The 20,603-nt window shown below is 36.6% G+C and overlaps 1 protein-coding gene across 1 annotated transcript; it reads right to left on the bottom strand.

Moving 5' to 3' along the window:
* Positions 1–5,933: 5,933 nt before the first annotated feature.
* LOC139734865 (uncharacterized) lies at positions 5,934–19,182 on the bottom strand. The gene is made up of 5 exons (XM_071645646.1): positions 19,011–19,182; positions 18,380–18,395; positions 9,262–9,548; positions 8,459–8,492; positions 5,934–6,207 (listed from the first exon to the last, which is right to left on the bottom strand). Exons 1-5 carry the CDS (start codon positions 19,180–19,182, stop codon positions 5,934–5,936), a joined length of 783 nt encoding a protein of 260 aa, XP_071501747.1.
* Between the last annotated feature and the right edge of the window lie 1,421 nt (positions 19,183–20,603).

Genomic DNA, 20,603 nt, shown 5'->3' with positions numbered 1-20,603 from the left:
TCTGTATTACAGAAGAAATAACATGGTTTGCTCAGAGGAATTCTTGTAGACACCGTTCACCTCACACAGTCACATAATTAATTCAATCGGGATTATAAGTGGAGTGAAATAAATCAAGTCAATCAAAAGGATTGAATGGTGAGAGTGTAACCGAAATTTGAAAAGAAATATAGCTATTAAAAAAGCTTCGCATTTACCCACTGTAGATATGATGGCATTGGTCACGTACTACATCATGCAAATTAGACAAAGTGATGGTGTCATAACCCCAAAAGCCTTTCACCTACTTTCACACTGTTATTTTGATTTTGTTTCAATGTTTTGTGTTGTCTGGGGAAATAAATAAACATACAAACATACAAAAAAATTCAAAATACTGTTCTTGAAGAAGAGAGATTTGTGGTAACACATATAGAGAACTACTGCCTGACGAATTAAGAAAAGAGAAGAAGAGAGAGTGGAGGAGGGAGCGACATTGGGAGAGTGTAAGGAAGGCAAGTTGACAGTCGAAGAATAGCGTTCAGTTGAAAGCTGAGGTTGTCCTAATGGGGATGAGACAATAAAATACAGGGACAGGTGCACTGGAGATTATAAGAATCAAGTGAAGAGTTCGGACGTCGGTGGAAGGGGAAATCAGTGGCGGATCCAGAGGGGATCCTCCCCTGGAAAGATAAACCAGAAACCAAGGATGAAAGGAGAAAGAGACGGTTGGAAAATCAGGGAGATAAGAAAAACAAATTAGAATTCTCATTTCAGTCTTACTTACATTACTACCACTACGATACAGTAAAGAGGAGAAAGGGATTGGGTGGGGTATCAAAGGGGGGATAATACACCTAATAGACATACGAAAGTTCACGCGCGCGCGCACACACAAACACACACACACACACACACATATACATACACAAACATATTTATCGATGTCTTCACCGTGCCCTTTTGCGAATAAATCATGTTACATATTTCAAACATGATAATTGAGTGTGCACAGTTCAAGAATGTTATTAGCTTGAAAATCTGAGCTACAAAGTCCAACATACTGTACTACATTGTACTATACCAGCATATCATGTGTAGATATGAAGCTGTGATAAGATTGTAGATAAGACTGTAAATGATTGCCAGCTGGAATAATTTGATCAGAAGATTATACCGTTGCCAAACATTGTTTTATCTACAATTATTTCAACTATGATACATGAGCTGTCATATCATATCATTTCACATCATAAGTATTATCATAATCATACCATGAATAGTTTAATATGGCCTACCGTACTTCCGCAAATCGCAAGGACGAGAGAAAAGGAAATAAAGTAATCGAAGTCCTACATTCAAATTCAAAACAATTTATATCATTACTCTTTTTTACTTTCAAGACTGCTGATAGTTCATACACGAATGTCTAGATTTCGAATCAAAAGTTTATTTGATGAAAATTAGTTTTGAAATGACTGAGATATCTAAAAACAAGGTAAAACAAAGATCCTAATAAAAATCGTGACCTGTCAATTTTATTAGGATCGCATTTTGGATATAACAGCTACTTCAAGGCCAATTACAACTAAATAAACGTTGAATCCTTCTTGAAATTACATGGAACTATAATTACGTGAACTATTTCCTACAATTCTAAAGTCTTTGCCATGTTAGGCCTCATGTGATGTGCACTACCAAAGATTGAGTTTTGTTTTCATTTTAATCATTGACCGTTGAATACGGGAATGTCATGACTGACAGCTGAAACAAGTCAGACTAGAACTATCAGACTAGATTACAAACTTTGATTTACTTACAATTATTGCAGGTTATAATACATGAGCTGTCATACATATTACAATGACAGTTTAATACGGCCTATCGTACTTCCGCAAATTTACAAAGAAGAGAGAAAAGGAAATAAAGTAAAAGAAGTCCTATACATGACAATTCATCAAGCAAATTGATATAAGCCTATTCCTCTGATAATACTTACTTTCAAAACTGCTGATAGGTCAAACACGAATGTCTTGATATCGAGCAAAGAAAGGCAGTGTGTACAAAATGAAAGACACAATCGTTGATCTCGATGTAAAAAATGACGAATGGCGTCACTGCAATTGTCACACACGAGAGGGAACTCAACAGAACTGAAGAAAGCTCACAAAGATTGGCAACGCACTCTCCGCATGGGCATTATCGAGTTTTTGCAAGCACGACGCAGCCGCTGGTTGAGAGTGCCGTGTGCAAAATTTGCTTCTGCGCATAATCAAATCCGAGAAACGTCCCGTCCTGGGGAAAACGAGTACGGTACTCGACCATAATAGCGTTCGGTCCCGATGCTGGGCAGGAGTGAGCCTTAACAGGAAAGTGAATGGGGGCGGGAGTCCGAGTACGGTGACTGTCACAGCTTATTGCTTCCGCGTATTGCTTCCGCGTCTTTCCGTCGTGCAGCGAAAACTCCTATTGTCGCCGAAACGCCGCCATGCTTGAGTGCACACATCGCCATTTTGGTACAGTGAATTCCCGTTATAACGAAGTCTTCGAGATCGGCAGTTTTCTTTCGCTATAAAGTGTGTAGAAATTTAGTTTACCGAACAAATAAACATAAAGAATACACAGAGTAGATAACGTTGCGGCCCTAATTTCTACTTACTTCTAATCGGAATTTCGTTATTACCGTGTTCGCTATTAGGGGAGTGCACTAGCTGAACGGTATTGTTAAAAGTTATTTCTCACCGGCTCTTTGTTCCTATCCATAATGCGTAGCCACGGAGGTTATTGCCATGAAGTCAGAATAATTATGTTGTTAATTGTTATTGTCCTATGTATTATATAGACTGGGAATGATTAGCACTTAGCTCATCCAGAACAGTGCTGCTCTTCAATGACACTTAATTGCCTGACACTTTAGTATAATTTCAGCAATGTATTGTTGATAGGCCAGATTTCTATGCACAGGCATGTCCTATATCCAGGGGCCTAAAAGTTACAATTATTGTAACTTTGTCATCAAATGGTAACTACCATGGCAACAATACTCAACAGCCAATCAAAATCAAGAATTCCATGGAAGTTGCCATTTGATGGCAAAGTTACCACATTGTAACTTTTATGAACCGGGCCCCGGTGTCGATAACTCTCTTTTGTTTGTCAGTGGTAGCTTCAGATTTCTGAGTAGGGCGTGACAATGGCAGTAGGAAAATTTTGTCACTTGAAGCTGAGATCTTGGAGAGGCAAGACCGTTATCTTAGAGTTTGTAGCAGCTGCAACAGCTATATACTGCTAGGGTCTGCTGGTAACGGCTTGAGCCGACGAGATGAAGTCTGGTAACAGGAGCTTCTAGTCATCAGTCAAACTGTAAGTGAATAATCTTATTATGATATGCCTTTTGTTGTAAAATACTCACAGAGTTATTATTTGAAGCTGTACTCGGCTGAAGAGAAGTGGTAGTGGCAAATGAGACCGTATTATCATCATTATTATTATTATTATTATTAGTATCGGATTTGTGTGTATCATGAGGCACATTACGTCGGTTGAGAATGATAAGGGCGTTAAGTTGCCACATATATTATAGTGTTCAAGACCACTTAACGCCCTTCTCATTCTCACGACAACGTTGACAACTTATCTTTTTTTTTTAGTTAGCACTGCATCACCAACTCACCATCTCTGTATACCATTCAAGGTTATTGCAACCATACTCTAAGTCCACCTCTAATGCAATGGATATTGTGTGTACATGCCTGATATAAAATTGTAAAGAGATAAGAGAGGGAGCGAGAGAGAGAGAGAGAGAGAGAGAGAGAGAGAGAAGGAGAGAATGAGAGAGAAAGGATGTGGGAGAAAGGAGAGAGGAGAAACATGTTGTATAACACGACGATCAAAAGACAACTCTTTCCACAAAGTATGGCCTACTTTAAGCCCTACTGGTATACCAGAGATGTATTTAGATTCTGCCGTCATTGTTTCATTTATGTTAATATATGTTGCTGGTGTTTGATGTTACCTGTGGACTGATGGACTACAATTCATTTTCCGAAGCTCAGCAATCACTGGTACGAAGAACAAAAGAAAAATATGGAATGAATCTGAATGCTATCTGTCAATGAGCTCATCACTGTAACATTCTCGAATAACTACTGTTTTTTTTTTCGGTATCAGCGATGCAAGTGATATCTTTGTGCATTCCGTTAATTCACTCATCCCGTGAAATTCTGAGACATACACTCTAATAAAAATACTTAAATTTTGCACGTATACGTGTAACACAATGTAGCACCATTACGGGTGCAACTTTGCACCTTTCAGATCAGTGAGCACCTTAAACAGTGTAATTTTGCCCCTGTCTGAAAGGTGCAACATAGCACCCGTAAAGATGTACAATATTGTGTCACACCTATAGGTGCAAAGCTGAACCTGCTGAACCAAATTTTCTTAGAGTATAGAGACATTGATCCCTAAAGTCTTCTATCTACGCTGTCTCAAAAGGGACTTATCAGTCAGATATCTAAGAAGAAAATCATTTGCCACAAACTATTTTTGAATAAGATTTATTTGTCAAAAATAGAAGTGGATTCCGTATATCATCGTCAGAAGACTTCACTCTTCTCTCCGACTTCGACATTTGTTTTTTTTTTCTCCAAGTAACTTAGTGTTTATACGGTTACAAGATGTACTGCGTATACGTCCATGTTATCAATTTTCAATTCAAAGTCCATGTACTTTTCAGTGGAACATACGGTAGAAAAAGATGAAAGATTACATCTTAAACAAAGCGTATGAAAATAAAAAACGCAACATGAATTGTATGAAAACTCAATTACCAAAGTGAATTACACACAATAGACATGTACTTTCTTTTACAGCAAAGCAACTGAAGACTTACATCTCAAAATAGGCCAAGCGCCATTTTCAAACATGCTAAACCAAGCCCATCATCAGAAAATTCGAAATAAAAACCATTATGGTGATTCCTCACTTGTAACATAACTAGAAATGTTCTTGTATTGTGTGATTAAAATATTTCTTATTTTCTTATTTGTTAAATTGTTTGCGATTAAGCACTTTCATCGCAACTATTTTCAAACAAGTAAGACACGTTTGGATATAAAGCTTTAACTGTGGACTGTAAACATAGGCGAACAACTTTAGACAACCATACAAACGTCTTAATGGAAAATACTCCCCGATTGTATAATCTTGAAATGATATCAAATTATATTCATTTTAGAAAGGCATTAAGAATTCCTTAAATACAACATGATACATGACGATAAGTACTCTAGTGCCGTGATACAATAAACTATACTCTGATATAGATATCGAGATCCCCCCCCCCCCCACACACACACACATACACCATAAATGCACACATGTATACAGGCTCTATATGCGGAGACTGATGCCGTCTACATACACCCGCTATTTTAGACTCATTGTCAAACTTGAGATCCCGCCCACGCACATAAATTTAATTCCTGATCATCCACAGGAACTTTACAAATTCCTTTCCGAATGTGTGAGTAATCAAACAGTAAGCTAAAGTTAAAGTAGCACAGGAACTTTACAAATTCTTCTCCGAATGTGCGAGTAATCAACATCCAACAATAAGCTAAAGTTAAAGTAGCGTGGTTTGTTGTTCCACCATTTAGTCGGAAAATTCATCGTCATGTGCAGCATCATGGCTAGTCTGTACCTCATGATTGTGTACACGTAACACACAAAGTCCTAAGTTTAGAGTGAGTGAAGAGTAAAGAGTTTAGAGTGAATTTTGAGTGAACGTTTTCACTCGTGTTTTTTTATTTATTCTTTAGAGAAACAGAGAGAGAGAGAGAGAAGTCCCACCCGCGGCCCCTACCTCAAGAAATATGTTTCTTAAATACGTATCTATATTGAAGACAGAGTACATGCATACCCATTTATTCTTGCACTATTCGTGGGTGGAATTATTGTTTGTACTGCTCTATCACTCCGCCACATATGGCCGTTATGAGTGCCTGATCGAGTTCGTCGGTGCGACCTCTTGTTCTAGTTTTCCAGGTATTCAAGAGCTCCACTGTCGCCTTCATCGTGTCCGACATGTTCCTTGCCATGATAGCTTCGAACTCGGCAAAACCGAAGCCGAGGACTACTGCTAGATCCATGTATGATGACGGGGGAATGAGCATTGACAGTTTGAAGATCTGGCTTTCTGTAACGTAGCTGCCCTGCCTTATCCTCCTGTGAAACAATAACAAGAACGGTGATGGTTATGATAAAACGTTGACATTAATCATAGTTATGATAATGATTATGAAAATACAAACGACAGTAATAAAACCATTGCTTCAAAAGAACAAGCAAAATAATTATTGTCAAACTACTGACAGCCGCTTTGATATACTTCTGATGATACTGATTGTGTTTAAGTTTCAGGGCGATGAAACCAAAATACACATGCACACACGGATTGGGCGAGTGCAACGATATAACTCACATCAATGAAGTTTTAGAAAAATCGGACAATCCGTTCAAACGTTACGAATTTTTACAGTTTTGGTGTTCCAATCGCTGGATGAGGAGACTAGTACGGTTTGTGACGTCAAGCGTGGAAAGCAATGTAAAGAAACGTGTAAAGAAAATCTACATATTTTCACTTTGTAGCATAATGTAAGAGCACTTAACTTGACTCTTTTGGAAACTAGGGAAAATTATATTTCCCTTAAAAATATTGTCAGTAACAAGTTGAAGAAATATGTACTTTACATCAAATGTTTGTTTTGTTTGTTTGTTTTTTTATAATGTGGTGATTCACTGATGTCATCTACTACATGACCTTTGTAATAGTTATGTTTTTCACGTTATTTACTTGTCAATTTTGTGAGATCACTATCTATGGGCATGATAGGCAGACAATGCTATACGTATCGTGAATGTGTAAATGGAAGAATGGACTCGTTTAAAACTCGTATAGGAAATCTAGATACTAATTCTGTTAGACAAGAACTAGAACAGGCAACAAAAGATGTGACACTGGCCACCTAGATGAAATGTAACAAGTCAACTGATAAACTTTGCGTCCTTAATAATGTTTACAGGTGAGATGGCTACGGGTGAAAATCATTGATCTCTATGGAAGAGCCCAAAGAGCTTTTCCTCAGTGGTGGAGAGGAGAAAAATATCTTTGGGAAGGGCAATATCATCGGTGGAAAGTAGCTGCTTGGCGGAGGCCTGCGCTCTCAGAGTGCTTTTCTAGTTTAAAAGATTAAAACCTGGAATAAAACAAATTAAGGTCGTTTTCAAAGTCGAGAAGAAAATTTACCTCAGTGGTTCAGGGGTATGCAGCATATTTTTCAAAGCCGTATCGAGTTCTTCGATGCGACCTCCTTTTCGGCGTTTCCAAGTCATCAAGAGTACCTTAGTTGCTTTCTTGTCTTTGTACTTTTCATCGATACTGTGGGCATCTTCGAGACTTAGGCCAAGGTGTACTGCTAATTTGTCGAACTTATCCAGGGGAAAGAAATTTGACAGTTCGATGATCTGAAGATCTGTAATACTATCATAATGACAATGATAGTAACCAAAAAAAAGTATAGATATATGGCTAAACATAATGACAACAATGCTTATCTGGTAATAATGCATGATATAATGATTATCATAATGAAAACCCTTTCATAGTGACCTGACAACACTTTTATTCTTGTTTGGTCTTTTCAATTTGAAGATATGTTTGTTTGTTTTTTCAAGAACGTATTTTTGTTTTAAACTGATGGGCGCCTAGTCGCATTATGGGTGACGAGTGTTTCAGAGATTGAAGATTCTTAAAGGATGACTCTCGACGATGATATGTATAGTTATACAAGGAAAACCCGAACAAATCAAGTTCGTTTCCAAAGAGGAGTAAAAGTGATACCACAGTTATATACTGCAAGTAGAATCCGGAGACCATGCACATTCGACAGCACAAGAACTTTTTTATTCAGTTTAAACCGATGTTAACTGAACTTTCAACCCTGAACAAAGTGTTTCTCAGGTGTGGGGTCAAATGCAAACACGTCATGGTGTCTGACATCTTTGAGAAGATACATTTTAATTATCATATGGATAATTCTCTTCAGTGATATATAATATGTGCCTTCAAGATTTTCTAAAAGTCTATCTCTATATCATTGTGTATAAGCAAGAGGCAATGACTGTCATAATATGACAAATACACGCTAATCTTTCTTTCTTCAAATGAAAACGGGGAAATACTGAATGATTGTATTCTTTGCATCAAAACAATCATTCTATATAGGGTTGACATTGCGTTTAGTTGATTACGTTGATGATTTAATACTTGCGAGATAATTAGATATAAAATTCGTTGGGATGTGTATTGATGTGTATAAAGCTTATATGCCTCATGGGGCCAACATGACCTAATCGTCCATGATTATGATTTCAAGAACAAAAGAACATCACTTGTATGTTCTTTAATGTCACTTACATAGATGGTGTCGCGGCCTGGGACGTGGTCTGGGCTGGGTTTGTCGGGGTTGCAAAGTGCATCATGGAACAAAATGGAAACATTAATTAGATGTTAAAAACCAAAATACCGAGTAATCATTTCTTCCCTTTGAACCTATAAGCACAGATGAACAATAAATCTTATCCCTTACTTTGCTTACAAATATTCTGTAACATTTTCATCTTTTATTTTAGTTGCATATTTTTTTTTCAGTGAATACTTTTTGTTCTTTAAGCAATCATAACATGTCATCAAATACATTGTAATGATATCATTCTTTCAAGTTATTATGATAGTTTGTTCGCTCCCTGCGTTCTATAGGAGATAGGTGGATATTCAATGGGAAACATCTGGCCAGCAGAAAGAGAAAAAAAAATATGTTTAAACCAATATGCCAGATCAAAAAGTGTAGGATCGTTTAATTTTTTTATGACAAGCATTATCGAAGTATACTTCCTCATCAAGACTGCAAGAAGCACATCCACCACTTCAAATTCTGCAGTAATCATGATAACATTTTTAATCTCAACAATAACATGGTCTATCTCTTGCTTGCTGCGTATCTGGATAATTGTAGACATGCACGCATGGATATGCATAACTATAATCATATTCTCTTGAAAATATAATTCATTTTTGTCTCTATCAAACATGTTCTGTATAGGCAGGCCAATGTTGCTGCTTTTTGAGGGGGAGGACAATGAACCTTTCACAATATTTCAGAGTGATTCGAGACATTAAATATTTCCTTTTTAATATATCATCTCTGGGGGATAATTTACCTATTTTGGGGAGATGGTCGTCTGCCACTCTCCTGAGACCGGCTTCGATCAGTTTCTGTCGCAATAGGGACCGCTCTTCTGCTTTACTCACATTCTGCTGCCATTTTCGAAGCATCTGCAGCGTGCCCCTGTTCGTGACTTCTCCGTATCGCATGTTCGTCTTAAGGAATGTCGAGATTTCTCCGAGCCTGAATCCCAAGGCCTTTCCCAATTCTTCGATGGCCGAGTCATCTTGTATGTCAGTGGCCACTGTCTTCAGGATGTCGTCAAAATCCCTGTCATCCATTCTGTGAAGAGCAGCAATAAAAATGCAATAAAATGAGAAGAGAAATACAGCTGTTAAGAATGTTGTACATGTCTTCACGATATAGAAATAAATACATTAGTCACAAATACATTACTCCAGTATGCAAATTAGCCAAAGTGATGGTGGCATATTACCCTGGAAGCGTTTCAGTGCCGTGGCTTTCACATTGTTATTTTGATTTTGTTTCCCTGTTTTGTTTTGTTAAATTTTATAGTAGGAATAGATTTTAAAAAACACACAAAAATAACAGCAAAAGTAACAACAACAATGGAAAGAAAAAGGCTCTGCGAGTTGGAATCTGTACCGTGACTGAACCTGAAAGCCGCGAGTCTCATGCGATCTTCAGCTCCTATGTGCGCCTTTAAGTTAAAATACCTCTTGCGACTTGATTGGTAAGCTTTAGTACCCATCAAAGCTCTTATCAGTTACATTAGTGTTTCTTTCTTCCAAAGTACATTGTACCCGTTATTACCCATTATTATTGTTATCACCTCTGAGTTACAATTCCGAATCCTTTTGCCAACTACGTAAATTTATTCTCACTGATGTAGCACCAATCGCAAATTTCAAATAGCTACCACGAGTTGTGTTCGTTCCTTTTCCTTCTTTTTTGTGTCATGTTATTCAAACATTATGTCATGTTATTCAAACATAGCACTCAACAATTATACTAAGTGTATGAGGCCGTGCCGCGGCTCACACAGTCAATTATTCATTTTGGTTGAATTGATTTTAAATATAAACAGTGCGCTCATTATACGTTTATGGGATTGAATGGCAATGATTGAACTTGGAAGTTTACTGCCCAACAGATTTGGTGTATATATTGATTGGAAGTAAGCGTCTTCCTGTACATTTTCTTTCTTTCTTCTACATCTGCTCTAACATTCGGCAAATGGAAACTTGTTTTTCTCGTAATCTCAGACTACCATATCCAGCACCAGATGGCTTGCACTATGCTACGACTGAAACTTAACCTCTGACTTCATAACACGTATAAATTATGTGATTGAAAAGTAATGATCTAATTTACTGTTCAACAGATTTGGTCTGTTTACTGGTAGGAAGAATGTTTCTTAATTCCTCCATTTTTCCCATTATGTCCCAATACTCGGCTATTGGAGAAAAAACATGTAAAATGTGATATGCTTTTTATCGCAATCTGTGATTATAGTATATCCGACATGAAATAGTCTGTACTGTGTTATGACTGAAACTATTATAACCTTTTGTCTTTTTTCTTCACAATTCCATGAAAATGATAACAAAATTATAATTTATACGTAATGCGAAAAGAAGTAAATTGCAATAATGTTTGTACTTTGATTGCTAAGGGATTCTTCAAGGGTGAGGGAGGGAGGGGTGGCTGCGGGTAACATCTGGAGAAAACGGTCTAAAGAAGACATGTATGTAAGTAATTTTTTATTGATTATGTATCTTTCTGTGTGCTTTGAGTACGCACACGACACAGCGATTGATTTTCATTTCAACTTAGATTTTGTTATGTGCTCAGCAGTGTTTGCATTTTGCCTTGACATACATTCCATGTACACAACATCAAAATCTGTCTTACCTGGATATATTAATTTAATTTTTCACAATTGTGCCAAGTGCATACTTATGAACGTACGTATAACCACTTGTATGTTTAGATTTGAACAGAGAACTGTATTACCATATCCACTATGTAAAGAACCAGTACTCGGTATACCCTTTTACATTGTTCTATATGCACGCTCACTGTGCTTTCTCTCCTGGCGAAATTCACAAAAATTTACATAACAGTGTTAATGAACTTCCTATTGTGTATGCAAATATGTGTTATGCCGGTGCTCTCGACCGCTATTAATTTGTCATCAGCTTTGGGCAATCTGTCATCCTTGTGTATCCAAAAATGCATTATTCCGGTGTTTTTGACCTCGCAAATCAATTCACTACCTGTTCTCAGTTATTTGTTATTGTACATGCAAAGACGTGTTACCACGGTACTTCCGACTCCTCTCAGTGATTTGTTATCAATGTTTATGCAAAAATGTGTCATCCCGGTGCTTCTGACTCCTCTACGTAACTTGCCTCCTACCCTCTGCAAACTGTTATCATTGTGTAGGCATAAATGTGTTGCTATGGTATTTTTGTTCACCCCCAATTATTTGTTGTCTGTTTGCTCTGGCATTCGCTTCTTTGAACTCTTCAGTGCAATTCTGGCCTCATACAGCCTAGCAACAACCTCATTCCGTACTTACTATACTGGTGCAGTTACCTTTGAATTTTTGGCATGCATTGTTTTATGTACGGCCATTGGACATTCTTTTCCCATATATCATCAGGGTGAATGTTCTCCCACTTGTCTCCCTATAAAACCAAGCAGCAGATGTGTTCTTAAGCAGTTGAGTATATGAATATAAGAACGACCCAAGTCCAATTTTTGGCCAAATTCAGTTTGACATGGGAAATTGTAGCTTATGCATGGACTCATCTTGTGTATAAATGATAAATCCTAATTACCCCCGGAAGTGCCTGAAATAAATGAGTTAAATCTTATATGAATGTAAGAATGAAGGACTTGGGTCATTCTTACATTCATATTATAGCGCCCTCTCTCGTCCTTCTCTCATCTCTATAGCAGAATATCATGTATATGAATCAAAGAACGACCCAAGTCCATATGAATCAAAGAACGACCCAAGTCCATCACACAAAATGGCCTCTCCACAATTAATGTTAATGTTAATTGTCATAATAATATATGTTCTAATTTGTATATACAATGTTACCTTCCCATCACAGTTAAATAGAATATCATTGGACAAACAAAAAAGATATGAAGTTTTTTTTTAGTTTACTCAAAATGGTCTTCCATGGACTTGGGTCGTTCTTATATTCATATACTCAGTTATTTCCTGTTTACAGCCTGTCTTCATATTCACCTGCCTTGTATCAGTCACAATGATGAATTCAAGTACTACTGTAAACTCGAATGCCGCATCAGTTGCCACCCTTTATCCTCAGTCATTTGCTGATATGACACCAGTAATTTCAGTAGACAGCGAAGAGGGTGAGGATTCCGACATCGCCACTTTCTTAAATATGCAAACTCCTGAATTAAGACTGGATTTTGACTGTAGCGATACAGCAGTCCAAAATGTATTCACTCACTACCACACAGAGGATGAGCTTACTTCACTCACTCATACCGACGCAAATCAACTGTTTATTTCACATTTTAATATCAGAAGCTTAAATAAAAACTTTGATCAATTTCTTTCTTTTGTGAGTGTATTAAAATCCAAATATAATATTATCGGGCTCAGTGAAACTTGGTTGAAGGAGACATCACCCTCTTCGCTGCTTACTATAGACGGTTTTAAACTCATAACAAATAATAGAACATGGAAGAAAGGTGGGGGAGTCGGATTTTATGTGTCACAGAATTTAGACTGTGTCTTCTTAGAAAAATACAGCGTGATGTCAGATACATTTGAGAGCGTATTTATCGAGGTCAAAACTCCAAACAAAGGTAATATTATAATTGGGGAGATTTATCGACCCCCAAGCTCAAACCCTGCTGAATTTTTAGAGTTATTCTGCGGCCTTATCTCGAACACTTATTTTGACAGTAAGACATGTTTTGTCATGGGTGATTTTAATCTCAATCTACTTAATTACAGTGATAATCCCTTATGCGCAGATTTTCTTAATCTTATGTTGTCGAAATCATTTATCCCCCTTATAAGGAAACCGACTCGAATAACTGATGATGTATCTACTCTTATTGACAACATTTTTGTAAATGATTCATTTTCTGACATTACATCTGGCATAATAGTTTCTGACGTCACTGATCATTTCCCAATTTACGCCCTTGTGTCCAGTTTTATGACTGCTAATGTTTCTCACACCCACAACCCAGGTATTCGTGTAATGTCTGAATCCAACCTTAATAAACTTAGGGAGAAATTAAGTTCAGAGGATTGGTCCACCGTATACAGTCAAAGCGACATTGATTTAGCCTTTGAAAATTTTATGAATATTTTGATTGCTAATTATGATTCTTGTGTTCCTCTTCGAAGACCTCACCATTCTAATTATAAAAAAATACCACGACAACCATGGGTTACAAAATCTCTTCTCAGGTCCATTAACCGCAAGAATAAATTTTTTCATAAGTATCGTAAAGATCCGTCCCCTTTAAACAAATTAAGATATGTTCGTTATCGGAATACATTGACATCCATAATACGTATAGCCAAGCGAAATTATCTTTCCCGACAGTTTGTTAAATATAAATCTGATGTGAAGAGTACGTGGAAGGTGATTAATGAGGCGCTCAAACATAAAAACAATACTGATCCTCCTAAATATATTTCAGTGGACGGCCGCCAGATTAACGACCCGGTTAATATGGCGGAATCTTTCAATGATTATTTTGCAACTCTTGGTCCACATCTTGCCAGTAAAATCCCGAAATCATCAACTGAATTTTATAGATACTTAGGTAATAGGAATTCTCAATCAATATTTTTGAACCTATTGCTGAAGAAGAAATTATAGATATTATTAAGAATTTGAACGATAAAAAAAGTTCAGGATATGATGGAATTACAAATTTTCTTTTAAAAAATGTTTTAAACGAAATCATTACTCCTCTTACATACATTTTCAATCAATCCTTATTTAATGGCAAAGTCCCCAATAAGATGAAGGTCGCAAAAGTTGTCCATATCTTTAAGAAGGGACAGAAAGATTTGGTGAATAATTACCGATCAATTTCTTTGTTGACTTCAATCTCTAAAATTCTCGAAAGGGTGGTTTACACAAGATTATTAAAATTTCTCACAAATCATAACATTCTGTCGGATTCTCAGTTTGGTTTTAGAAAACATTACAACACAACCCATGCTTTACTTACTTTTATAGACAAGGTAGCTCATGCTATAGATAGTTTTGAACATACAATTGGAGTTTTTCTTGATTTTTCTAAAGCTTTCGATACGATAGATCATGAAATCTTGTTTTATAAATTGTGTCACTATGGAATCCGCGGTACCCCCTTAGAATGGTTTAAGAGTTATTTAACAGAAAGAAAGCAATTTGTTAATATCAATAGCCATGATTCGCAATTAAAGCCTATTTCATGTGGAGTCCCGCAGGGCTCCCTCTTGGGCCCACTTTTATTTATCGTATATACATAAACGATCTTCCAAAATCATCGCATATTTTGTCATACATTTGTTTCGCCGATGACACAAGCTTGTTTTTTTCACATCGAGACCCTAATGCATTAATAAATATGATGAATACTGAGCTCAGGTCTGTGCAATCCTGGATTTATGCGAACAAATTATCTTTGAACATAGAAAAAACTCATTATATGGTATTTAGTAATTCTTTGAATGTTGTTCCATATGATATCAAAATAAATGATTTATGTTTAAAGCAGGTTAATAACACAAAGTTTTTAGGGCTTTGGATTGACCAAGAATTATCCTGGAAAACTCATGTTAATTTTGTAAGTAAAATTTTTTTTAGAAATATTGGGATTTTGAATAAGCTCAAACATTTCTTTCCTGTTCATATTTTGCAGAGTATATATTCTTGTTTAATATCTCCACACTTCAATTATGGAATTTTGGCGTGGGGAAATGCAATTCACTCATTACTAGATTCCCTTCTCCGTATTCAAAAGCGTGCAATAAGAATCATAAACCACGCCGGATATTTTGCCCATACCAATTGTTTTTTCCATCAAAACAGAATTCTGAAAATTTCAGACTTATTTTATTATAATCTCGGAATTTTCATGTATAAACTAACAACTAATGAATTACCATCTGTTTTTATCCACATGTTCAAAAGGAATCGTTCTATCCACTGTTATCCCACTCGCCAGAGTGACGCCTATCACCTTCCCCGTACTCGCACTATTTTTGCAAAGAAGACAATTATATTTACTGGACCCAGATATTGGAATGATCTCCCTCTAGATATCACTTCTTCCTTATCTTTATTCACCTTCAAACGCAAATTAAAACAGTTATTACTTAGTGGATACACACTACCAAGCCTTTAGCAACCTTTTTATGCTCCCAGTCTTTTGTCCTTGTCCGCAGCACCAAGTTATTTAAGTGATTTCATGGTACCGATACATCTTTTAATAATATAGCATTTTTCGGTTATTCAAACACTGCGAGATTTGTATGCAGTCTGGTTTGTGCGATATCTATGTGGTTCATTAGTTTATTACTCATCTATTTTTTTGTACTGGTGTAATTTTAGTTGGTCAAGACAAACATATCCGTTCTCCGTGTAAAATTATAAGCCTATGAACTCGGGAACCTACAGTTTTACAAGCTTTAAAGCTTTTATGTAGGCCCCATCATATTTCTTATATTTACTAGTGACATTTTCATACGATGTGACCATGTACATTTGTGTCAAGTATATTTTCTTTTTCTTTTCTTCTACAATCAAAAGACATGATTGTATATATTTTGTACTCTTGTTTTGTTGTCAATAATTTTGTAATGTCATCATTGAGAAAATGGAAATATGAAATAAATTTGAACTGAATTTGAACTGAAAATCATCCTCAAAATACTGTTTTAAAGGAAGAGAGGTTCCCGGTAACACCACGTGTATGTAGCCCTTGAGTTAACTGCCGTTTGGATAGAGGACCGTATGAAGAGGATAGTAGAGGAGACAAATACCGTCAGCCGAAGAAGAGCGGTGAGCTTTAAGTTGAGGTTGCCCTATGATATTGAGATGGGAGAATAAACGGCAGGGACAGTTGTAGGAAAGTATAGAGTGAGAATCGGGCAAAAGGTCGGTGAGAGGAGACAGATAAACTAGAAACAAGGGGGTAGAGGGGAAAGGGAAGATTGGAAAACCTCTGATATAAAAAAAGAGAGAAACAAGCTGTAATGACCAGCGATAAAATGATTAATTTCTAAAGAATGAAATTATCAAACAAAATTCTGTCATTCCACTTTAAAACCCACCTTCACGACTACCCCTTTCCCCATTCATTATCTATGTTTTTAAAATCTATATTTGATTTCATTCAAAACACAATAAAATCATAAGCATTCACTTGAATGTGTAAAAAAAAAAAAGCAAACCTCACAATCAATGATCCGAATAATAATTTTACTTACCTCAAAGGCTTTATACAAGGATCAATTTCAAAGAATGAAAGTAGGAATCAAAGTATAATCTGTTCTTCCCCGACTAACTCCTCCCCACCATCACTCCACCAATTCATGGATACCCAAATTAAACTACCCACTCCTCATACAGACAAACATACATACAGAAACACACCGTAAAGACAATATTCCCGCATCCTGTTTCATAAGCTACTACGTATTATCAAAATGAAAGTGAATACCAGGACCACACTTTAAAATTACTAATTGGTGTGACTCTGTGTGTGTATGTGTGTGTGTGTGTGTGTGTTTAGCAAATTGAAATTCTTTATCTAGTCTGTCTTACATTTCTACCACTGTGGTACAGCAAACAAGAGAATGGTATCGGGTGGGCTATCAAAGGGGTAAGTAATAGGCCTATGATGACAGACATGATAACAGACAGCAGCATAATTTAAAGTACACGTGCGCGCGCACACACACACACACACACATAGTATACACATTCATGGAGGCCTTCGCCGTTAATATACAGTACCCTTTTCCGAATAATTATCATGTTGCACATAATCGTGATAATCGAGTTACTTTAAATAGGCGCTGTTTAAGAACGTTTCTATAGCGTGAAAAAATATATGAGTTACAAAGTCCAACATGCTATCAGCATCTCCTGTATAGATATAAAGATACATGGTTAAAATATCAACGCCTATACATGCTTCAAAAAGGAGCAAACGTGTTGCCCAAGTGACCAGACTTACAGCATACTTCTCATTTCTCGTATACAGACAGGAGTAGGGGAGTGCGGGGTGAGTTGGGACACGGGTCAAGTGGAACACCTTCTTTGAATCAAAAACTGTTCAACCAATCGGCGATTGGTTTATATCTACAATAAGCCCCTAGCAACCATACATCACACTAAGAAAGCCATGCAGTTCGGCAAATTCTAAATAAGTATAAAATGCTATTGAAAATTTTCCCCAAAATAAATTATATTTTAGAAATCAGGTTAATTAACCTGTTGTCTTTGTATTCATGATTTGAAGGGCACAATTTAAGCTGGTGGTGAGCCTTATTAATATGCAACTAATATAACTTTTTTTTTTTTTACAAATGCCTGCATGGTTACTGAGTAGTCTTACATTTTTATGTAATGTCATGTGAGGGACAGTTGGGACAACGTGTCCCACTTGTCCCTTATAATACCATTACATGTATTTGGAATACATGTAATAAGTTTATATTTATTAACTACTGGGCATAATTTGTTCAGGAAACAAAAGCAGTTCAGATTTTCAAACATGTTGTTCAAACTTGTTTTTTGAAATAAAGATCATTTTAAAGCATATTTGACTGTTTTCATTACCAATGTTTCATTACGCCTTCCAACGTTGACATTTCTATAGGATGTCCCACTTAACCCCCACCGTCCCATTTCTCCCTTGTCGTTGTCCCACTTTACCCACCGGTGGGTCAACTTCTCCCCCAAAATAAGGTTTTTTCTTTTCATTAACTGCAAAAAAATTGAGAACAGTGCCACCCCCAGCTTATTGCTATTTATGTAACCTACCATATGAACCTTCATGCAAGCCCGAAAGGAAATGTAATCATCTCTTCTATAAAAAGATATACGAAGAAAATCGGTGAACTTGTAATAATGTCCTACTTCTCCCCGCTCTCCCCTATAGGAATAGATCATTAACACATGGTCAATTATAGGACGCAGGTACCTCGATCTCTTGATAGTGACAATTAAATTTTCAAATCCTGTGTATAATAAGTGATTTTTCATTCATTTGAACATTGAAATATACAGCTCATTATGCAGTGAACTAGTACGTTCGATGTTTCCTGGAATTGTATTACCACAACGTTAGACGGTATCTTTTGAAGAGGTTTCTTTGTCTAATGCTTTATGCATGATTCCTAGTGAAGCCTAGCTTGCCTATGCCTATATCATCTGCACTACCAAGGAATGTTGTTGTTGTGTTTTGGTCATAATCTTCGCCCATTGAATAGTGTGATGATTGAAACCGGAAAAAAAAAATGATCAGACTAGATTACTTTTGGCAAACATTACAATTGCAAGTATATTACATGAGCTCTCACATCAAAAAGCCAGAACGAAAGGATAATTGTTGATACGGCCTACTAGTATATATACCGTATGGTACTTATCTGCAAATTTTGCGGAAAGGAGAGAAAAGGAAATAAAGTAAACGGAGTCCTATAGTACACACATGCCAGGCAAGCAATGTACGTAGCTCTATTACTCTTATACATGTACATGTACTTACTTTCGAGACTGCTGATAGTCCATATGACTTCAAATTGTAACCTAGACGCCTGTCTTGGTTTTGAACTCAGAAAGACACGATCGCTGATCTGTAAATCACTGCCATGGCCAATGGGGTCACTGCATCTCGATGTCACCAGTGAGTTGGCGTCACTACCAATGGGGAATCCCATAATTAGTCGCGCACTGGTCGCTACTCCCCAGTCACTGGGAAGACGATAATTTAGTCGCTGTCATCCAGCCGTTTGGACATTACACGCCATTGAAGTACCATCGCGAATCCCCTTCCCAAATGCTATCTCTACAACCACAACAAAACAGTGTGTGCGTGTGTGTGTGTGTGTGCTTAGTTAAATCATTTATTTTATTCAAGTTCAAGGCAATTTGAGTAGAAAGTATACATGCAAAAACTATGACATGTCCACCATTTCTAACGAATTTTAACGTTAAAACACGTATATGAGTGCACAGTAATTACAAAGTAACTGATGAACGTTGAACGTTTTATTAAACGCTTTATATAGTGGGGTTGGGGTTGTGGATCCATTTTCAGGATGGGGGAGGGGGCAAAACTTTGATTATATTGGCGAGGGAGAGACCGGAAGTGGTTGGAGCACTCTCAAAATTGAAATTTAATTATCTGGTGTACACTTCGTGTTTTGTTTTGTTTTTTTTTTCATATTGTCAAATAAGTAAATTATGCCAGGAAAATGGGAATAGCCAAGTCATGGTAGGCCTATCTATAGGCATATATACATTGTATATACACTGTACATAATTATATACAGTTAACAACAAAATTATTCATACCCCTGGGAAATATTTAGTTTTGAGCAGATTTCTTATAAGTAAAGGATGGAGTGATGGTGATTGGGTGTTATGTCTCAACATTTCCATTGTTATGTAAATGAGGTGATATGGAATTAGTGTCAATTTATAGAGGACAAATAAGAGTAAAAAGTTAACACCCAATCACCATCATTCCATCCTTCACTGTCTTGTAAGAAATCTGCTCAAAACTATTAATTTCTCAGGGGTGTGAATAATGTTGTTGTTAACTGTATATTTAAATATATATACACACTGTATATATATAATGTATATAGAAGAAATTGGTCTTTAGTTGTTGCATGACTTTTCATCTATAGTGATCAACTTCATTTCAAAATCTATAATACACTGTATTCGAGTCTTATATAGGTAAAAGGAGGAATTTTGACAACCTCGGGAGATGGCTGGGGTTAAAGATGTTACTTGTATTACACGGGTCCGTTTCATGAAGGCCTTGTGACATATTTTGCTCATAAGACACACTTGTGAGATACTAAGTTCACTTCATGAAATGGTTTTTACTCCTCTTTGAAAGTCTCTCTATAGCGACATAAATGAGCGACCTTGGTCATTCTGAGATTTCTGTAAAGACTTTTATGTGATGACTTCATTAAAAGGACTCCAGGCCGGGTGTTTCAGATGGGTTTAAGATGATCATGAAACTTACGGTATGCCATGGTATACTGTAGAATTACTGTATGTCATGGTTTTCCTGGTTAGTTTTGTGTTGTTTTCAGAATCCATTTGTATTGTAATCATAATT

This window comes from Diadema antillarum, unplaced genomic scaffold (genome assembly GCF_040938485.1).
Source record: "Diadema antillarum isolate AM-2024a unplaced genomic scaffold, OU_Dant_1.0 seq00000550_RagTag, whole genome shotgun sequence".
NCBI classification, from domain to species: Eukaryota; Metazoa; Echinodermata; class Echinoidea; order Diadematoida; family Diadematidae; genus Diadema; species Diadema antillarum.
This window is presented reverse-complemented; position numbering and strand designations above follow the sequence as displayed.

Bases quoted from the DNA above. Each gene is read 5' to 3' on its own strand.
- LOC139734865 (XM_071645646.1), bottom strand. From the start codon at position 19,182: ATGGGATTCCCCATTGGTAGTGACGCCAACTCACTGGTGACATCGAGA. The intron at 8,493-9,261 runs GTAAATTATCCC...CGACAAACCCAG, and splicing joins CGACCATCTCCCCAAAATAG to CCCAGACCACGTCCCAGGCC. The intron at 6,208-8,458 runs GTAAGTGACATT...ATTGTTTCACAG, and splicing joins CAGGCCGCGACACCATCTAT to GAGGATAAGGCAGGGCAGCT.